At 39.1% G+C, this 16,032-nt stretch overlaps 1 protein-coding gene and 1 pseudogene across 1 annotated transcript; both read left to right on the top strand.

Annotated features, from left to right (window-relative positions):
• The first annotated feature begins 351 nt into the window (after window positions 1-351).
• LOC148742357 (uncharacterized) lies at window positions 352-4,333 on the top strand (annotated as a pseudogene).
• A 4,720-nt stretch (window positions 4,334-9,053) lies between these two features.
• On the top strand, window positions 9,054-10,135 carry LOC148742356 (uncharacterized). Its single transcript, XM_088755414.1, has 2 exons — window positions 9,054-9,253; window positions 9,947-10,135. Exons 1-2 carry the CDS (start codon window positions 9,069-9,071, stop codon window positions 10,116-10,118), a joined length of 357 nt encoding a protein of 118 aa, XP_088611540.1. The 5' UTR covers window positions 9,054-9,068; the 3' UTR covers window positions 10,119-10,135.
• The last annotated feature ends 5,897 nt before the right edge of the window (window positions 10,136-16,032 follow it).

Here is a 16,032-nt window from a genome sequence, read left to right as displayed (position 1 = left end):
GAGAGAAGTAACATGACTTTTAAGTCGCGCTATATTTCGAAGGAAGTCTTTTGAATGTGTAAGATTGGTCCATGTCAGGGTTTTCCATCTGAGTAGTTAAGAAGCATCATGATGCCATTTGTGACAAATTTCTAACGAACAACGAAAGGAAATCTTTTTTACAACTATCATTTGGTTCTGTCATGCTTTGTCCTCGATACGTTTTCTCTTGCAAACCTCTCAGTGTAGAATAGGTGGCGATTATAACTGAGCTTTTGACCTGGAAGGACTTTCACAAGGAAATTTCTGAAGATTGCACCTGTAGTTTAATGATGAGTTGAAAAAAGCGTTCAAGATGACTTGGCAAGGACAATGCTTAAGGATTTAAGCACAGTTTTTCTTCAGCAAGTTTTCTATCAAGTGTCTTTGATAAGCTCCTTTTACTGGAAAATTGTATGGAGTGGTAAGTTAAACTTTCCACAGAAACTTTCTGGTGAAAAAGTGTTGCTGTAAATATAAACGGCCTATGCTTTTTCTCTGGTATGTTCTCCTTCTCTTGATCGTGAATGTCTACAACAGTCATTTTTTTTAGCGCTTTGTTTAGCCAGAGACTGGAAACATTTTTAACACGCATTTGTTTTCAAGTGTCTTATTGCTTGACTTCTCCACGCTCACTGAGTCCTAAAATGCTTAGAGCAAAATGTGCTCGTAAGAAAGTAATTCCCATGCCATTAAATAAATCGAATATCATAAAAAAATATATGCCTGTATAGATGAAGCAAAAAGAAACTGCTCACAGCAAGGCAGTCGAAGCCAGGCAATTGAAAGCTATCGCGTTAGTATAAACTGAGTTTGCTGTTGGGGAGCAAAGATACCGATCACAGACACTTTCTAACAAGCACCACTGGAAACAGGGCAAGCCATGAACTAGCTTTAAGGTTGGTATGACTTTCATATTTAGCTTCCCGCTCCCGACATTAACGATGGTCTTTATTCTGACAGAAGTACTCTACCAAATGAATATAGATATAGAGTTAAATAGGTAATAAGAGGCAGCAGAAAATAATGTCGATCATCATCCACTTTAGAATTGCTAAGATTTTCCTTCCTTGGAATTTAACCAAAAGAAAAAAGAGACAGATAGGTAAAGAGATTACTTTCTAGTTGATAAGCTAAGGAGTAATAGAACGATAATTCCAGTGAATTACATTTGCTCTTATCCGGCTCATCAGGGGTTGAAAAAGCGACTTAGTCTCCCCAGGCGTGTTAATGCAAAAGTATCCGCAGAAATATTTGTTGAGTTCATCACATTGAGAATCCACGCTGAAGGCTCGCGAGAGGGAAGTAAGGCCCCAAACTGAAAAGTTGGCAAAGGAATCATGTCTGGAAGATTTAGAAAGCGAAAGAAAGCTGTGGAAAGAGGATAGTGAAAGGGAAAATGTGGGGATAGGAGCGTCGTGTGACATGGGATGACTGCGATCTCAAAACTATGTCCACTTTTCAGGGCAGTTTGTGAGGAAACAAGCGCGGTGACACTTTTTTTTCGCAGGTGTTTGCTAAAAACAGTCTAATAAAAAACATATTTGAGGAAGAAAAAGGTTTGATTGTAGAACATGATTTTTTTTGGAAAATAGTTCCGTATTTGGTGTATTTTTGCCAAGGCGAGGATTCAAGCTAACAATGGAACTGTCCGAAAAATTGCAAAATCCCCCCAACCAGGCGATCAAAAACAGCTAAAATGAAGCAATACTGCCTATTTTAATAAAAGAAGCTTTAATTTCAAAATATAATTTTGTGTCTTTCAAGTTACCAAAGCTAAATTCTGATGAAGGTGATTCGAGTTTTTAACGCACAACCAGTAAAAATATCCCATTCTAAGAGCCTGCTGACGTGTAAACAAGCACGGTGACCCCCTTTTTTTTCATGATTGTTAATTATACCAAGTTTCAAAAAAAGTTTAATAGTAAAACAAGTTCAAGGAGGTTGCCTTAAGGTAAAACATGGAATCTGAAAACAGAATACGACGTTGAGAAAACCGTTCTCAACCTGGATTTCAATTGAAAAATCCAATTCCGGATTGCATGGGTTTCTATGTTTCACGTCTTTTAGGAAATCCAGAGAGGGATTTGCAAAACTGCAGCTGTTCACGAAGGCTCTCTGTAGAAGTTTCTTTCATTTTTGACTTTCAATTTCGCTTCTCCCCTCTCCCTTCCCCGCTATTTTGTTTTCACGCCTGGCGCGCGTGATTTTTTGTGAACTGGTTTATCGCGTCGGGGACTTTGGGCTTGGCCTTGATATTGAAAAGAGGCTGGCGTGTACATTTTGCTCTTGTATCTTAGTCTTTTTTCCTTATTTTCAGTACGGAGTTTAGTTTGGGTTGTTGTTGTCTAATTCCTCAGTTTGGAATTTCAAGCTTAAGGAGTTTAATTCAACTACCTATTGTGAATTTCAATGACATTATTTCTACGGAGTTAGGATACTAGTTTCTTTCTTTTACTTTTGGATTTCTTACATGGTGCCGAGACCCGAAATTTGACTCACTTAAGAATTTCCTCTCTCAGGAAATGTAACTGCTGACAGGAAAACTCATGCCCGCTAGACGGAAACTGCCTTTAACAATCTGTTATCTACCAAGCCACCGTCACACGTAAAGACAACTCGACGGATTCATACATCAGACTCACTGTAATCGACTTCAAGACCCGCTACAACAGCCACACCTTATCGTTCCGACACACAAAACACCGCAACGCTACCGAACTCAGTAAACACATCTGGACACTTAAAGACGACAGCATCGGCTATTCCATCTCCTGGCGCATTCTATCTTCACATCTGCCCTACAACAGCTCAAGCAAATGATGCAACCTATACCTTAAAGAGAAATTCCTAATCATCTCCCGGCCCAACCTATCTACACTCAACAAACGTAAAGAACTCGTCTCTTCCTGCCGACACAGAAACAAAGCCCTCCTACTCAACAGCTGACTTGACACTTTTCGCACCAAATCAATTATGTCATTAAAATCCCCTGATGAGTGGGCAACCACGAAACAGGTCTGTAGGGAAGAAATGTAGTTGATTTTTTCCTGCTCATCACACGTTATATCATATTACATGTTTTGTTGCGTTGTATCGCTGAGTATTTTTACTAGTTGTTTGCATTTTAACTCGCCCTACGGGCTCGTGAAAATACAAACAACGAGTAAAAATACTCATCGATACTGCAAATACTATGTCTAATAAGAGGTTTATTATCCGACACGCTAAATTGTTATTTCAGTGCGGGCGAATTTCGCGGATATTTCTGGAGTGCAAATATCGCTTGACATTTGTACTCATCTCGCGCGTTACCTGTACTCTACGAACCACATTTGGATAATAAAAAGCATTACTCGATGAATTTGAACCTCCTCTGGCGAATCAATTGAAAACTTACCGGATTGCTCTTACGAAAAATTTAATGTCCTTGGAGCCCCGGACGACGAAATTCTGGCTTTAATGACAGAAGAGCATATATAGCGAGGATGAAATCCAGCAAACTGGGAACCTCAGGGAATCTATTTATCAAATGATGTGGAAATTGACGAAACCATAAACGCAGTTGAACTGGAAAGGGCCGCAAATACAGTGATGTCAATTCATCTCTCTAATTCTAATTGGTTCACTGAAAAAATCTGGGAATCGGAAAGGCAAAACTATCGAAGATTGATCTAAAGAAGTAAATTCTAAGGTGATCCAATTTCTTTCAAACCATTCTTGGACTCGTTTGTAATTGCTGTCGGTGAGAACCCTGGTTTATCGGATTTTGACAAACTCAATTATTTGGGAAATTTTTTGGAAGGGTCAGCCACAGGAGCCATTCGAGGGCTACCGATAACAGCAGAAAAACTACGAGTTAGTCAAATCCACCCTAAAGAGACAATTTGGGCAACCCCAACTCAGATTATCAATCGTCACATGAAGGGATTAGTGGAAGTATCAGCTCTAAGCGCGGACAATGATTTGAGACGTCTACGCCTTCTTTATGATCGAGTTGAAGCAAACGTTCGAACTTTGCAAACCCTGAGAATAAACTCTGAATCGTATGGAAGCTTTTGATTCCCCTTCTGATGGAAAAATTACTTCCGAATATGCGTTTGATAATTTCAAGGGCTGTGATTGAACCAGAATGGGACTTGGATGTTTTTTTAATGCATTTGACCGTGAAATTGAAGCGAAAGAGCGATGCGAGCCGATTGGAACAAACCCGACCGATCCCCTACCCCTAAGAGGCCTTTCTCAGTGCGGTCAAGAAAAAGTAAAGAGTTTTTGTCTCCTTCAGTCTTTGCTAATCGGTCTGAGGAATCTATAACCTGTGCCTTCTGTAAGCAAGGGCACCCCAGCGCGAGATGTGCTGTAGTCACTAACATCGAAGCCACAAGAAATCTGTTGAAACGAGAGGGTTGCTGCTTTATTTGTTCACGTCGAAACCACTTGGCAAGGAATTTTTCTCAAAGCAAGACATGCTGCATTTGCTTAAGAAGACATTACATGTCAGTTTGTGAGAAAGCCAACAGCCGTCTTCTCACCTCAGGAAACACAGCTCAAGGAAATAAAGTAATGACCGTAAATGTCGTAAATGAAAAAAATCGCCGAGAAAGCAAGTCCTCTTCAACAGTGTACGTGTACTCAAACACGTCAATTTTGTCGCTAACAGCCAACACCTCTATGTCACAGATCAATCAACCTCGTTTTGGCTATGCTCAATTCTATTTGACAGTGGCAGTCGGCAGAGCTACATTACCAAAAGAGCAAAGGAAAGATTGGGAGTGTTTCCGAAGATAAAAGAGAAGCTACCCATCAAAACATTTGGAAAAGAAAAGGAAGACTTACAAGACTGTGGCATTGTCGAATTCTGTGTCAGAGGATGGAGTCAAAGCTTAGGTGTTCAGATGACAGCTCTTACCGCTCCTCTCATCTGCAGTCCTTTGACGAATCATGCCGTACAGTTCGCTCAACAGTCATACAGTCATCTGGAAGACTTTAAACTTGCAGATCAATCGTCCGAGGACTGTGGTTCAAAAGTGCCACACCCATACCTCTCCCTCCCAGACACTTTAGTAGAAATGAACAATGCAAGAAGATCACAATTCTGTTTGCTACACCAACAGTATTTTTTGTCTTAATTTTTATATTAACATAATGCATGTTTGCTGAAAAGTTTGTGTTGAGAGTTTAACATATAACTGATAATACTCTCACCAGTTTAATTTTTATATGAGACATAATTCGCAGACCGGCTCCATATGGCACGCGCGCAAACAGCAACTTTAAAATAACTTTTAGATAAGATTGGTTTTTGATAAGCGTGAACGTTATCAACCTCGCTTTATTCTATCGGCGTCTTTTATTCTATTGGCATATATGTTTTGTAACTGGTGTACTATTAGTGAATCACCTTTATATGGTTTTGTGCTGTTTACCTTGGCTCCTTATTGCATGCCTCCAAAACCTAAATTACCTGCACGTGAAAGAACATGCAATGAACCGCACGTATCAGACGTCCCATAACCTAAACAACAAGTGAGTACGCGAGAATTAACTAAATGTATAAAGAGAAGTCTTCACTCACCTGCTCCGATAAGAACAGTCTCCTTGAACTCAACAAATATTTCTGCGGATATTTTTGCATTAACACGCCTGGGGAGACTAAGTCGCTTTTTCAACCCCTGATGAGCCGTCAAAGCAACCTTTCGCCAAATGTCTCCTTCTAGCAACTTACAATGGCTGTCCCGTGGCGATCCCAGAAATCTTTGCGCAAACTGAAGGATCCGTTCATCGATACAATCGATTTCTCGCCATACTTTATGATCATGACCGATATTGAGAGAAGGGACATGACTTGAATCGCGTTATATTTCGAAGGAAGTATTTTGAATGTCTAAAATAATCTCAAAAATATCGTGTGGTTAATGCTTAACAAAAAGAAAAAAAATCAAAGAGTTAGTCCAAGTTAGGGTTTTCCATCTGAGTAGTTAAGAGGTATCATGATGCCATTTGCGATAAATTTCTAACGGACAACGAAGGAAAATCTCCTTTACAACTTATATTTGGTTCTGTCACGCTTTGTCCTCGATACGTTTTCTCTTGCAAACCTTTCAGTGTAGAATAGGTGGTGATTATAACTGAGCTTTTAATCTGGAAGGACTTTCACAATAAAATTTTTGAAGGGTGCACCCGTACTTTAACGATGAGTTGAAAAAAGCGTGCAAGATGACTTGGCAAGGACAATGGCTAAGGATTTACGCAAAGTTTTTCTTCAGCGAATTTTCTATGAAGTGTCTTTGTTAAGCTCTTTTTACTGGAAAAATGTGTGGAGTGGTAACTTTCCACTGAAACTTTCTGGTGAAAAAGTGTTGCTGTAAATATATACTGCCCATGCTTTTTTTCTTATAAGTGTGTTCTCTTTCTCTTGAATGTCTAGGCGTGTCATTTTTTTTTAGCGCTATGTTTAGCCAGAGAGTGGAAACATTTTTAACACGCACTTGTTTGCAAGTGTTTTATTGCTTGACTTCTCCACGCTCACTGAGTCCTAACCGGCTTGGAACAAAATGTGCTCTTAAGAAAGTAATTCCCATGCCATTAATAATAATAATAATAATAATAATAATAATAATAATAATAATTTTATTTATATAGCGCTAAAATCCAATAATTGTCCAAAGCGCTACCTAACCACAAAACAAAACACAAAAAATATATAATATAAAATATCTACAATATACAATATAATTCAAATATAGCCTAAGTTATCTACTATATAAATCAAAAACATCTCAAAACAAAACGAATCTCATAACCTATATGCTAACTTAAATAAAAAAGTTTTAAGGGATTGCTTAAAAGTTGCCACTGAAGCACATTTCCTAATCTCTAGAGGTAAATCGTTCCACAATTTAGGTCCTGCAATAGAGAAAGCTCTGTCTCCATATGTTTTCAATCTGCTTCTTGGAACCACTAAATATTCTTTACATGAAGAACGCAATGACCTAGAGTATGTTTTAAAATTCAAAAGGTCAGAAATATAAGAAGGTGCAAGGCCATGAAGGGCCTTGTATACCAATAAAAGGACTTTAAAAGTTATTCTAAACTCAACTGGTAACCAATGAAGATTAATTAAAATAGGAGATATATGAACATGCCTCGGTGTCAATGTGACAACACGAGCTGCAGCATTCTGAACTGCCTGTAGTCTAGCTAACAGATACTTAGGAAGGCCACGTAATAAGGAATTACAGTGATCAATTTTCGAACTAATAAATGCATGGACTAAGATTTTACATGTATCTTGGCTTAAGTACTTGCGGATTTTAGCAATATTTCTCAAATGATAGAATGATAATTTACAAATGTTCTTAATGTGCTCCTCAAAACTAAATATGCTATCAAACTGAACCCCTAAATTACGAACAGAGTCACGAGGTGCAATGCACTCAGAACCAACAGTAATGTGACCGATGTCAGGCATGGGATGGAATCTGGAACTGATGACTACAAGGTCCGTTTTGTCCTGGTTTAGTTTAAGATAGTTTCTTATCATCCATTCATCAATGTCCCTCACACAGCATTCCACTCTCAACTTCACTAAATAACTAAATCGAATATCATAAAAAATATATGCCTGTCTAAATGAAACAAAGAGAAACTGCTCACAGCAAAGCAATCGAAGCCAGGAAATTGAAAGCTATCGCGTTAGTATAAACTGAGTTTGCAGTTGGGGAGCAAAGATACCGATCACAGACACTTTCTAACAAGCACCACAGGAAACAGGGCAGTCCATGAACTAGCTTTAAGATTGGTATGACTTTCATATTTAGCTTCCCGCTCCCGACATTAACGATGGTCTTTGTTCTGACAGAAATACTCTACGAAATTAATATAGATCTATAATTAAATAGGTAATAAAAGGCAGCAGAAAATAATGTCGGTCATCATCCTCTTTAAAATTGCTAAGATTTTCCTTCCTTGCAATTTAACCAAAAGAAAAAAAAAGACAGATAGGTAAAGAGATGAATTTTTAGTTGATAAGCTACTGAGTAATAGAGCGACAATTGCAGTGGATTGAGTTTTCTTCCATATTTGATTTTGACGGACCGAGTTGTGAAATTAACTAATAATGATAATGATGATGATGACATAAATATTGATGATGATGAAATAAAAGAGAATATCTGCTGAGAGTTGAAATTCTCTTGCAAAGTGATGATGATGACGTTAAGGTGCATGAATTGAGCGTCATTCGCACTGTCACAGGTCACGGATAGACTTGTGAGTTAGGGCCTATTTACACGGAGGTGGAGGACCCCAGGTCGGTGAGGTAACCCGCCTAGCCGTGTTTGAAAAATAAAACGCGTTTACATGTAATCTTACAACCCGGAGGTGCCTGGGTGAAGTTTTCGGAGGTTGTTGTTGCGCTTGTAATTAGGGAGTTTAAAGTGCATATGACAAGTTTTTTTTTTCGATGAATTTTCTTAGTCTATAGTCTTTGGTTCACGCCTGAAATATTTAGATTTGTTCTGTAAAGAAATTTAAAATACTTTTTTCGCTTCAAAACTGCGCTAGTTTCGGCCATTATCTTACCGGAGCCTGGTAATGAATATTTGTAAGTTAATTTATGCGTGATGTCATATGGTGTACCTGTCGTAAGAATACTAAAACGAATCGAACATGTCCAGAGAAAACCTCCAGAGTTTTAGTGATTCAGACGAATCCTGTAATGAATCCGACCACTCAGAATCTTCAAGCTCATCATCTCGTGCAGAATTATGCAATTCCGAAGAAGAAAATATGGTAGAGGAGCCATATCAAGACGAACCGCTAGCCAGTGATAGCGATCAAGATCTAGAAGACGGAGACGAAGAAACAGACGTCGATGGCCTTCAACCATCTACTTTAGAGGCTCGATTTGAAGGCCAGATTAATGTTAACGAATGGTAAGAACCTTATGTCATAGTTTTTATGGAGTATATTACAATGATCTCTAAGCGATTCTCGATGTTTATAGGTGCAAATGTCAACACTGTCATGGCGAAGCTTTGGAGGACGCAATGGAGTTTCGTTGCCGTCATGAAGTAATAAATGCCATCGGTAAATTAGTGTTTGATGGTTTTATAGAGAATATAAAGTGTATAACACAACACGAAGATTTCTCAGCCTTGATCAACCCGACAGTACTGATGCAAGTGGGGCCATTATTACGCTATCGCCGACAAACCGGTTCTACGCAAAACGAGTGAGTACAGTAAATAACGTATGCTCCAAATCTATCGCATATATCACAGGATAATAATCTTAAAACGTGTTATTAAAACAAAAGTTGCTTTCTTAATCAGTTCAGCAGAAAATATAGTTGAATGATAATAGTCCTTGACAGTTTTAGGACCCATCTTGACGGGTAGGGAAAGCGGTCAGAAATTACGGGTTTTGTATGGGAATCCCATGGCAAATAACTTTTACCAGAATCAAATTTTACGCAATTCATGAATCGCAACGTTAAAACACCGAGTAGAAGATTTTCTTCACCAAGTTTGAAGATTGTAGGTTTGATACAAGACGCTCAGTTAATTTTTCTAATTTCCACACCTTTGTCTGTAAATCTTTTGCGCGCCGCCCCTTCTACCCTGCGAAAAGTTACAGACAAATGTATGGAAAATTAACTGAGAATTTTGTATCCAACCTGCATTCTTCAAACTAGGTGAATACAATCTTCTACTCAGTACTTTAACGTTGCGATTCATAAATTGCGTAAAATTTGATTTTATAAAAAGATTTTTGCTATGGGATTCCCATACAAACACTGTAATTTCTGACCCCTTTGCCTACCCGTCAAGATGGCTTCCAAAACCGTCTCAAGGTCTATTTCAATTTGTTGTGACTCTTTTGTTTCTCAGAAAATTAATAGTTTCATTTTCTTCTCTCTGTGTAGATTTCTTAGATCAGTTGCGTATCGATGGTTGATTAGATGGCTTTGTGGCTTCATGGGTTGGGATAACCGAAGACCATTATGTGCCTGCGTATATAGTGCTGTTAGGAACAAGTATCCTTCAAGCCACAAAAGAGGTTACAAGCCTGTTGAAGATGAACAACCAGGACACTAAAGTGAAATTTTATCTAATCCTCTATCTTTAAATTATTTTATGTAATAATGTCTCCTTTGTTCCAATGCTACAGACAAATATACTTCCTCCATATTAAGTACATCTTCCCTCTGAAACATGCGAATTACCCAATTACTACAAACTAAACAAAAATGAACCCTTATCTCTCGTTGGCACTGAACCCTTGATTAACACTCGGCGCATGTTTCGTTCGCTCATGCTTTCAACGATAGTAAGATCTCGGGTAAAACATGAATCTTCGAAGTGTGCAGAGCACAAGCAAGCATGTTTATTCACGGGTTCCTTGAAGTCTTCTGGTCTATGTACTTGGACAAATTTCACCCATTTCGATCTTATTTCTGGATTAGAAGGGAACTGATGCATCGTTATACCAGGTGTGTATGAATTATTGCTACAACTCGTCTTATTTGGTGCTCCAGCGACACATCTTTTCCCTCCTTTACGCTTTCGACTAGAGTCCGCCATTGCTGTAGTGTTACACACAATGTGACGTCACGAGGTTAGTTATTTGGTGGTCTGGCCGAGCGAAGTGGCGGTAAAAAAAATTCAAGCGGTGACAGCGATTCAAATGAAAAAATTCAGTACTTATATTTACCGGATTGCTCCCAAATTCCTCAAGTATATTAAAGACGATATAAGCAACTAGAATCTGTCGAAAAAAAAAAACTTGTCATATGCACTTTAAGCTTGAGTGTCCCAAGCTCACGTCTCCAAGCTTAAGCAACTCAAGCGCGCTGGCATGGACCGCAAGACTCTAATTCTATTTTATTGTGCGTGCAGACGTTCCGTTGTGGAGTATGCATGTCAGGCCTTCCATACTAGTTTGCCAGCCTATTTGTCCGACCAAATAGAGAGGGTTCAGAAAAGAGTCTGAAGGATCCTATTCCCAGAGGTTTCGTATAGCAAAGTCCTGGAAGATGCGGTTTTAAAAACACTCTTTCATAGACGAGAAATTATGTAGCAGTCTGTTTAAACAGATAGTAGAGAGTGACAGCATAAACTAGCTGGCCTGCTGCCCGCGCGCAATGACAGTGAAAGATATAATTTTAGGACTAGGTGTATGTTTTCAATCCCGAATGTGAAAACAAAGAAGTTTAGAACTTTCATAATGCACTTTGCAATTAAACCACAATTGCAAACAGAAAATTAATACTAGTATAGTCAGAAATTTTATAGTTTGGGTTTTTAAACATGTTGTATATAACAGAAGTAATTCAGCTTATGGCTGCAGGTTGTGGCTTTTTTTTTTTTTTCTTTTTTTGAAAAACGACTTAATAAACGATTTACACGTCTTGAGAGAGACAGAAAATTAATTCCCGGACACGTTTGTGTTTATTCATAAAAGCGTCACGTGTTGTTAGGCGTGTTAGGTTACGCAAGGAACCGTTGACAATTTGAAACCGTTGATACGTTATATGGAAAGATATGGGAAACGAAACGTGGTCGATTTACAACGCTAAATATTCCGAAATGGGAATATTTTACACTCCTTGTATGTCCATTGCAGTTTCTGGGAATCTCTGCTGTTATGGACTTGCTTTGCCATCACTGTTACTCTATCATACTCCGTCTTGTGAGACGTAACTTATTTTTCTCTGAGATTTTCGCCAATAAGTCGATAATTATATCTTATTAACCAAGCGCGAGGGCCGTACTGGGAGAATATCGGTCCGAGGTCTTGACAGTACGGACCGAGCGCAGCTCGGTCCGTACAAAAAAGACCGAGGGCCGATATTCTTCCACTACGGTCCCGAGCAAGCTTGGTTGATAAGAGATTTATTATACCACTGAAGTTCAAAGGGACACAAGTGTGGTATCATTCGGGACTATTCGGGATAGTGCCCGGTCCAATACTGAGCGAATATTGACCGGCAATAGAGCATTTTGATTGGTTGAGTTTAGTTATTGGCCTTCTGACTGCCCGAGTCGTGTAATAAGATATGAATGCGCACAGTGTCGAGTTGAACATAAGGATGTAAGTAGATAAATTTAGAGGTTTCATTGGTAAGAGGACGTAAAAGTTGGTGTTTTTTAACGTTTTAGTCCTGTATGGGACAGCTAGGAAATATACAAAGTTTTAAAACACGCTTGTTTCGTTTTTGAGCTTTTTGCCACGAACGTGACCTCAGTTAGGCTGGCTACCCCACTGTTTAATTACGAAGGAATCGTTTTAATATCTGCCATCAAGTGTTAAATCAACTGACCCGTTATTACAAACGTCCACCCCTTAAGTTTAAACACTCAAACCAGGCTACTGCTAAACAATGCCTATTGTTACACCCACCTTGAGGCGTTTACACGGTAGATTCTCACCCTGGCTGACAGGGTTACCCTACCTGGCAGACCGGGCTACCGCTTAGGCGGGTCATCCCACTTATGCGCGTCATCCCACTTGGGCGGGTTACCCCACTCAGGCAGGTTACCTCACGTACCTGGGGCCCCAATCTCCATGTGAACAGGCCCTTATTCACTTTCTCACTAACAGTTTCTAACTTAACGTTACTAAAGGTTTCTCACTAAGAGAATACAGTTTATAATCTTCTGCTTCTCGCTGCCTTAAACGAACGTGGTGAATTATCGCACAGTTTTAAATAAAACTAACTTTAAACGAAATAAGCTCACAAAAAAGGAGAAATGGAAACTACATTAATTCTAATGCTTCCGTTATGTTTGTCCTTGTATTCGTGTATCAGCGAACGAACGAGAGTATGCAATGATTAACAAAGGTTATACCAACATGAAAAGCACTTGATACTCAAAATTAGGACACGAATGGTGCCTTGTGAAGAGTTTCAAGTTATCTTGAGTTAGTTGCTCCTTTATCTTTTTCTTATACCTTGGATCTGAGATAAAATAATAATAGTATATAGTGATACAAGCTTGGGATTTTCATGAAACTTGATAAATTGTAGATTTTAAAAAAGGACGATTATTCAGCATAAGCGTTGTGCAGAGAGCGTCTGTGCAAAATTCCGTTTGTCTCTTTGTGTACATGAGCGTGCATATGTTTCTACTTACATGTACCGCCAAGTGCTATACATGTCCACTAGCACCAAAAAGAGTACTCCAGCTTTGACAGACGTAGCATAACCTAGATAGTTATAGACTAAAATAAGCGGTCTATTCTCATTCGCGTAAAAGCTGCCGAATTTGGAACTAGCATATCGGATAACTCCGCACTCTCGTGACCGAAATGTTAATGGCCGTAGGAGTCCCCAGAGAGATTCTCAAAACTTTTATGCTCGACCGTTGCATGTAAAATGTCTCTCTTCTCGCAAGTTTACTGACGCCACGGTCACAAGAACCTACTGATTCGCTAAAATTTAGGACAAAGCATAGCTTTCCTTGCTGTTGCTAGTGTCTTCTATAAGTGCTCCTAACTAAAAAGTCAACACAAGGGGCGTTGGTCCCGCGATATTCTCTGGTACCTCATAAGTTGGAAAGTATGCTTCATATTGCAGGGTGACCTTACTCATTTTAAAGCAGCTGATCTCTCACATCTCCTGAGATAACAGGAAATTCGTTTTATTTCTGAGTAAAGTCTGTGATCAAAGGCATTGTGGCAGAACTTTCTTAGCGTAAAGCCGGAAACGTTCATCACAAAGAAAATAGCCTTAGCCAGTTGATAATAGTACCATCATATCAGATTGACCTCCTGCATGTTCATTGGTTGTAACTAATGTATTATTGGAGGACTGAGGCGTAGATGGCGTCACCACAAACAAACAACTTGCTTTTTATTACACACTGAAGAAACAGATTTCACTTAAGCCCGTGTCTGTTAAGTAAGAGATCATAGAAGAAGGCAAAATGTGATAACAACATCAGTGACTTATTCGGCCACGCATCCTCTACAACTTTTCTCTTTTCACCGCATTATGTGATCTAGCAAATGCATGGCAACATGGAATATATTTGTTCATGCGACACAAATTTGGCTTAATGAAATGCATCAACAAAGGAGGTGGAAAGCAGTGCTTTTCTGCAATAATTGTGCTCATTGCTGCTTATATCAAGTCGGGGATTAACAATGTTTAATCAAATCTATCTCAGTTTCTCCGAACGTTTAACTTTAAGGCTATGTAAACGACTTGGCGCGAGCATATAACTTCGCAAATCAAAAACCGTTCAGCTTCAAAAGCAATCTTCGGATAAATAGCGGGAGTTTTGATGCACTCCTTGAAAGTCCTATCTAAGAGAATAAGTAGGTGTAATTTTCAGTCCGGTAGAGGCACGGAATAGTAAAAATATAAAACAGAGAATGGAGTGCGATTCATAAGGATCTGCACCTTCGACAAAAGGTCTTCTCATTCTTACAAAAAATACAAAAACAGAAATTGCATATCAAAAAATCAGGGTTAATCTCTTAATAGACCATTTTACAGTTGTGTACTTAGTTACCATGCCTTTGATTTGCAGTGAGGCTGAGGGTGACATTGTTGTGATAGAGACCAGTATCTAATTAGCATGATAACAAAGAAATTTGCATTTGAAAAGCAGCAACATCTGTATCATAACAAGGTCACCCTTAGCCTCACTCCTGTCCAAAAGCTTAGCCACCAAGCCCACAACTGTAAAAAGGACAATTCCTAGTTATTATAGTCCGCATAGCATTAAAGAAATGCCGCATGGCAGTAAGGAAAAAACCGACTTGAACTTTCCTCTTCGAAACGCCGCAACCACTTGATAGGACTACCAACTTGGAAATATGTGAGAACAATGCGCTTGGTGCTCTTGTCTCACTAAACAGATAATCAATATTTCGGCAACAAAAAAAAATCCTAATGCAGCTGGCCCCAGGTGGGAACTTTTTGCTTACCTACATTACCTAAACTTCTGATCATGTTCCAAGAGCGAAACAATGCTTCGCTAGTTAGCTCAATCTGCATCTTAGTTTGAGTCAGTTATACCAGAGCGGAGTACTAGTAGCTCCTTTTCAATTCAGTACAAGATTTAAGATGGAAAAAACATGAAACCTGAAACGAAAGCAAACTCAATTTAATATCTTAATGAACTGAGCATAGCCTATAGCTTGTAGATTGTTTAGATCGTTCCTTTCGAAATTTTTCTGGCTTTATACGAGGAAGTTTGTACCGCGCTGTCTTTGTCCACACACGTGTTATTATCTCAAAAAAATAAAACTTCTCTGTTGCCTTCGGGTGATTACCCAGAAAAAGATAAGGAAGGTTCTCTTACCTATTATAACTATTATAGGAAAGCACAGCTTTCCAACTCTGTCGTTGATGACGTCGCTTGCACTGTTACGTGCCAAAGAAATTACAAGCGAATGGTCATGAATGGCACCCCGTCACACATTGCATCACATAAGTAAGTTCTGCTCGCTAATTTCAACTATAAAGGGAAAGCACAGCTTTCCAACTCTGTCGTCGATGCATGTGGATTGGACCCAATTTGCACCGCCACGTGGAAAAGAAATTTCAAGTGAATGACCATGGATGGCACCTAATCATACAATGCACCACATAAGTAAGTTCTGCTCGCTAATTGTGAGTATTAAGGAAAGCACAGCTTTCCTACTCTGCTGTGGATGTATTTCGCATGAGCCAAATTTTCAGTAACACATCTGAAAAGATTTTCGAGTCAGTTGTCTTGAGATGTGGTGAAAGTAATACACGTTAAACCGACATCCATAACTAGTTGCTATTGAATATTCAGCAGTCAAGGTTTTTCCTGCTGACCTCCAGCTGATCGAACAAACCACTGTTCCCTTCCCTGAACGCAACCAGGTCATACTAACTATGACCAGGTGTAAAGTTTTCAAAACACTACATCTCTCTAACTTGAGCACCGAGACATATCGCACGATCAAAAGACCAATACTCATGGTCTTAAAATAAGTGAGGAGAGTTTGCTACCTTTCTATAATCAAGAA

The sequence above is a fragment of the Stylophora pistillata genome, chromosome 1 (assembly GCF_964205215.1).
Source record: "Stylophora pistillata chromosome 1, jaStyPist1.2, whole genome shotgun sequence".
Classification (NCBI taxonomy): Eukaryota; Metazoa; Cnidaria; class Anthozoa; order Scleractinia; family Pocilloporidae; genus Stylophora; species Stylophora pistillata.
Note: the sequence above shows the minus strand (reverse complement) of the source record. Positions and strands in the feature narration are given on the sequence as shown.

Bases quoted from the DNA above. Each gene is read 5' to 3' on its own strand.
- LOC148742356 (XM_088755414.1), top strand. From the start codon at position 9,069: ATGGAGTTTCGTTGCCGTCATGAAGTAATAAATGCCATCGGTAAATTA. The intron at 9,254-9,946 runs GTGAGTACAGTA...CTCTCTGTGTAG, and splicing joins ACCGGTTCTACGCAAAACGA to ATTTCTTAGATCAGTTGCGT.